Source organism: Penicillium canariense (assembly GCF_028826845.1).
Source record: "Penicillium canariense strain IBT 26290 chromosome Unknown utg000001l_segment0_segment0, whole genome shotgun sequence".
NCBI classification, from domain to species: domain Eukaryota; kingdom Fungi; phylum Ascomycota; class Eurotiomycetes; order Eurotiales; family Aspergillaceae; genus Penicillium; species Penicillium canariense.
Genome location: NW_026622728.1, coordinates 1,147,225 through 1,153,431, shown reverse-complemented (window position 1 = coordinate 1,153,431; position 6,207 = coordinate 1,147,225). Strand labels below are relative to the sequence as shown.

General features: G+C 47.5%; 1 protein-coding gene across 1 annotated transcript; it reads left to right on the top strand.

Annotated features, from left to right (window-relative positions):
• Positions 1–1,984: 1,984 nt before the first annotated feature.
• Positions 1,985–4,369, top strand: N7482_000386 (para-aminobenzoate synthase (PABA); the record flags this gene model as incomplete). Its single annotated transcript, XM_056682511.1, has 1 exon — positions 1,985–4,369. One exon carries the CDS (start codon positions 1,985–1,987, stop codon positions 4,367–4,369), a length of 2,385 nt encoding a protein of 794 aa, XP_056546117.1.
• Positions 4,370–6,207: the final 1,838 nt, after the last annotated feature.

Here is a 6,207-nt window from a genome sequence, read left to right as displayed (position 1 = left end):
ATTGCTTATTGGGGCCCTATTTTAGAGCAATGCTGCCTTATAGTCATGGTTTCCTGGTGGTGATACATCTACAGATGGACGTTTTAGTGGCTGGCTGAATGAGCCCGATGCAAGGCTCTTAGCCGCATGTGGTCATGCACTATATTACGAGAAAAAGAAAACCAAAATCAAACAAAACCAAACCAAACCAATGCCCCACACGGCCTCCCACTGGACAATGCAGCTGTATGGCGTCTTGTCTGTCCAGAAGGTGATTGATAAATCACCAAAATGCCTGTCTTCCTCTATATTGGATGTGTGCACTGATACAAGTCCCCATTTCTTCTCACACCACGGCATTCTCTGAACTCAACTGCAAAGCAATCATGACTCAATCATTCTATGTCATTTCCACCCTTCGCTATGATCCGGCGCTGCCCAGAATGGCGGAATCGGCTCCAAATTATTATCCCGACTCTCAATGCACGCCGTACTATCTTCTACCTTACCATCAAGACCGGCTTCTAAGCGCAGCACGGTGTTTTAATTGGCCAGACGCAGTAAAGTTCCTTGAGCAGGATCGGAAAAAATTCCTGGATTTCTTGAATTGTTTAATTCCCGACCCAACAAAGCCGTGGCGACTCAGAGTTTTGGTTGGTGAAGATGGTACTGGAAGAGTTGAGGCCAGTGTGCCTTCCCCTGACCCAATCAATCTTCTCATCCCCTTCGACATGAACGGCTCATCCTCCATATGGCGAGTCCATGTCGACTCCCAGCGGACCGCCCCCTCGGCATTCACCACCCACAAGACTACCAAACGGGATGCATATACTGCAGCACGCTTGCGAGCGGGGATTGAGTCCCCGCATGATCAAGTGGAGGTGCTGATGGTGAATCTGGAAGGAGAAGTTATGGAGGGAAGCATCACCACGGCGTACTTCAGGTGTCCATTACCATCGGCCCCACATGAAGCTGAGAAGGCCAAGGATGGAAAGCAGTGGTTGACACCCCCCTTGCTTGTGGGGGAAATGCAGGAACCACCAGGCGGTTCGCATTGGCCTCTGGGTTGTGTTTCGAGGGGGTTATCAATGCGGCCGATTTGAGGGACGGGGATGAATGCTGGATCAGCAATGGAGTGCGAGGATTTATTCGTGGGCAAATTTTTCGTTAGCTTCAAGAATCACCGTTTCTAGTTTGCGATTAGCATCTAGTTTATCGCCCAGACGGGATTAAGTAGTGCGTGCGTGGCACGGGTACACGGGAAGTAGTATTAGCGTAAACTATAAAAACCTTATGGCACAATGGATTGACATTACGAAAACAGATACATACGTGTATGTACATTACGGCTCTTGCCTTGTTTGCCGAGGTCAATGTTGTTTAAATATTTACTTCAAAAAAAAGAAAGGAGAAGGAAAAAGAAAAGATCCCCATACACGCAAGTATACGCAAGAACTTAATAGTGCTATGTATGATTGGAGCACACTAATTTGTCCAAGTACATAAGTATTCGACAAAAAAGCCGATTAAGAGCCCGTGGATTAGGATGATATACAGGTCCTAGACTAGATGATACTCTGCGTAAGGGACACATTTTTCTCTTTGCTCTACAGCATATAAACGAGTCACACTCTCACCGACAAGTACCACACTTCCGCTTGCAGGATCTTATCGCCAATAATTGTGATCTTCAATGTTTGTTCTCCAGTGGTCTGGATCTCGACTGCTGTCGCCAGATGCAGGAGGACATGATGTATCAATTACTAGTCAATGAAACTACTGTTACTGTTGTCCTGTAATACCGGTGATGGGAGTGCCTCATGGTTGAAGTCGTTGATTGTTACGCTGTAATTACGATGGATCCCAACATAGGCCCTGATTTAACTTGGTTCTAAATATCGCGGAGTCCTAGTAAAGCTCGTCTCGACGGACGATTTGATTTCTTGTTTAACATACCTTTCCAAATCTATCTCTTCAAACGTCAAGTCTCTCCCGAAGCGCCAATATGGTCCAACCAAGGATTTTGTTCATCGACGCTTATGACTCCTTCTCCAACAACATTATCAGCCTCGTGGAAAGATCCTTGGAAGTTACTGTAACAAAGCTCACAATCGACTCTCAACTTCCTTCTAACCTCCATGAGTCGTACGCGGGTATCATCATTGGCCCCGGCCCCGGCAGCCCGTACAAACCAGCCGACGTGGGCTGTATTCAGCATGTATGGTCTCTACCAGAAGATCAGATGTTACCAGTTCTAGGAATTTGCCTAGGATTCCAAAGCCTTGTGGTCCATTTTGGAGGCGCCGTTGAGCGATTGCCATATCCGCGTCACGGCATCGAAACGGATGTTCAGTGCTGCAATGACCCCCTCTTCGTGGGAATCCCCAAGTTGCGCTCTGTGCAGTATCACTCCCTTCACGGAGTCGTTGGACATACCTTTGAGGGCGAGGGTCTCTGGGACTCACATGAAACGTGCCCGGAGCTTGTCCCGCTAGCATGGGACATCGACCATACGTTTTCGCGGGCCCCTCCTACTCCCGAAGACCCGCGAATTGCGCTCGGTCGACTCAACCCGACTCATATCTTGATGTCTGTAAAGCATCAGACCAAGCCCTTCTACGGAGTCCAGTTTCACCCGGAATCGGTTTGTTCGAGCCCAGAAGCACGTCAAGTGATTTGCAATTGGTGGCAGATTGCCAAGGAATGGAACAGTCACCGTCAGGTTTCCCAGCCATATGGGGCATCTGAGCCTAGTTCGGTCTTGTCGAAGACACTGAACATGGAAAGCTTGAATCTTGCCGTTATCAGAGATGCTCTCAAACCAAGCGGGGATGAGCTCGTGGTTTTAGACTCCGAGATGGCCCAGAATTCGCCTTTAGGTAACTACTCCATCCTCGGCCTAGTCTACCCCGAAACCCTTCGCCTATCCTACAGTGCAGGTGATAAACAAGTCCGCCTACAGCAGGGTGAGGAATTGACCACTCAGATATTGGATGGTGATGATCGCCACGTCTTCACTTTCCTCAAGGCCTTCATGGAGAGCCACAAGCGGCTGTATGGAAATGAAAAGTCTCCATTCTGGGGAGGGCTGATGGGTTACATCAGCTATGAGGCTTGTCTAGAAACCTTGGGTATCAAGGCTCAGTCTCATCCCGAACGTCCAGATGTACAGTTTGCGTTTGTCGAGCGCAGCATTGTGATAGACCACACTGCTCGCCAGCTTCACATTCAGAGTATCAAGCCTGATGATCATGAATGGGTCAACGAATCTGCTACCATACTGGATCGCTTGGCACGCCCAGAGCTGTTTTCCGAACCCAAAGTCAGCGACGACTACGCCGAGAACGGTTCAACCCGCAGCAACTCATCGTCTTCGTTATCCAAAGAGGATTCTCTCGAGAGTTCAGATACTAGCTATTCCTCTTCGCCTCCATCGGCGGATTTGGAGGGCAACAAGCAGGTCACACGTACCGTGTTCACCATCCCCGACGAAGCCGCATACACGAGAAAAATTCGGGAGTGCAAGACAGAGATTCAGCACGGCAACTCCTACGAACTATGTTTGACCGACCAAACCAAGATTGATATTTCTACCCCTATGCCCCCATGGGCACGCTACCTGCGCCTCCGCAGAGTCAACCCTGCTCCTTTTGGTGCCTTCATCCGCCTCGGGCCAATCACTGTGCTATCGTCTTCCCCAGAACGGTTCCTATCCTGGACTCGTCCCAACAAGGAAGACGCGGTCACTTGCCAGTTCCGGCCCATTAAGGGAACCGTCAAGAAGCGACACGAAAATCCTGATGGGAGCACACATTTTGTCGATCTTGCCACGGCGAAGGAGATTCTGGCCTCACCTAAAGAACGGGCCGAGAGCTTGATGATCGTTGACCTCATTCGTCATGACCTTACCGGTGTCGAGAACTCTAGTGACGTGCGAACGACCTCCCTGATGCAAGTCGAGGAGTATGAAAGCGTTTATCAACTAGTGACCGTCATAGAAGGCACAATGCGGCCCACATGCGCTGCCCATGACCCAAAATACCAACCGCTCGGAATGGGGATCGAAGTCCTTGCGGCCAGTTTGCCGCCAGGAAGTATGACAGGAGCCCCCAAAAAGCGGTCGTGCCAGTTGCTTCGAGGTATTGAGGAAGGCAAACCACGATCGATCTATTCGGGCGTATTGGGGTACATGGATGTCAGAGGCGGAGGAGACTTTTCTGTCGTCATCCGGACCGCCTTCCGCTGGGATGATGAGACCACCGAGACAGATGAGACTTGGAGGATTGGAGCAGGAGGTGCTATCACCGACATGAGCCAGGAACTTGCCGAGTGGGATGAGATGCACACCAAAGTTGACGCTGTGCTTCGGTCGTTCAAGCTTGTGCACTAAGTTCTGTCTTAGCATTCTCTCTTTTCTCTGCGCTTAGAGACTAAACTTACCATTTTTTTTTGGGTTTTCCTTTTTCGTCTCTCTTGTTGTCACTTCTCGTCTTGTCCAACAGGGACTTTGTTTTAATTATTGGGCTATATCCTGAATCCGCACTCCTTAGAATTTACTATTTTCGTGGCTCTCGCATATAAACTGAAATTTGCTTCATCATCCAAGTCCAGACCTATGAACTGTAGTACTGGTATCAATAATGGCTGGATGTCACTGCTACTTGGCCTCAAACTCGGTTTGGACCGAAACCACACCGACAATGTCTCATAATGTCCAGATTCAAACAAGATACCTACTATATTAGCGCGACGATTTCGAGGGTTGATTTGACCGAGGTGCCGAATATCCGAAGGGGATTGGGATTGAAATTCATCTCTACGTCCAATACCAAGCTTTTACCTCTTTTCTTACATCTCCACTTCTACTTCCCATTTACTATAAGAAGTATCTATTTCTCCCTTTCCCTAGATCCTGGATCGATAAGCGCTAGCAAGATAGCGAAAGTCAAGAAACCGTGATTAACTAGTTCTAACTTAGGTACTAGTAAAAGTTTTAGCGGTAGTGAAGATATATATTTACATGTGCCATATTGCGCTTATAGAAGATACCATTGATACCTAGTAAATCAAAAGTTCTTTGTTAACCTCCCTTAGAAAATGCTACTCAATAGAAAATAGCAGGCGCAATGGTAATAAGATCTTATATTTTAGTATATCGATACTACTACTAGGTCGATATGTACTACGCTATAATGCTATAGCAGAGAGGTGGTCGATAGTAAGAGGCAAATACAGAGTAAACAAAATAAAGGTATTTTAGCAATATAAAGCGCATAAAGACCATAAATTTCGTACAATTACTAAGCTTATATAATCGAATAGGGAAGGCCCTACTGAGCATTGACCTACGCACCCTACTAAGGTCTCAGGAGGGCCCTACTAACCTGCGACCACGCACTGCACCACCATGCAGCTCGTTATCCGTGGAACCCTTCATAGATGGGGACCACTATTCATCTCGCTTCTGAGCGAGCACACAAAACTATGTCTATAAATACCAGGTGAACTACATAGTATTGACTTAACCAACCTCTTTCTCATGGTGTATGCTTCAGATAGACACATATATCATATTTCGGCAGTGGATACAGAGGGCCGGGGATCATGATCTCCACACAACATATTCCTGTGCATAGATCATCCTACCTTACCGCCTTGATCAAACGTACGGTCCCAAACTAATAAGTGGGGTCGAAAAACAAAAGCTAGGAAGGAACCTAGGCAAATAGACACATGAGACATGTAAGGAAACCCAATATGGAGCCAATGGTTCCTGTGGAACTGCGAGTTCTGCAGGGTCCAGCAAAGTAGACCGTTCCCTATGCAACACACAAAAGTACAAAACTTACGTGGCATTACCACGACGTACACCTCAACAGATTCTTCAGCCAGCCTCTGGTCCAGGCTTGCATACCTCCTGCACCCGAGGGAGATGGTCACGCAAGGAATTTCTATGACAATTATAAAGTTTCTCAACAATTATGGCAGCTGCATGCGGAAACTAGTGTAATTCTATGTCAATAGTGCGAAAAGGTGAAGCACTCATAGAGGCTAAAGCTACATCCTTACGGCTCGGTAATAGATCAGATACTAACAACGCACCCAGCATGCAATGCAATGCACCCTCACAATTACTGCAAAATAGATCCCTCTCTGTTGAAAAAAATATATCTCGTCCAGATTTCTCTCACTCAAACCTTCATCGACCGACCAGGCTCACTTCGAATC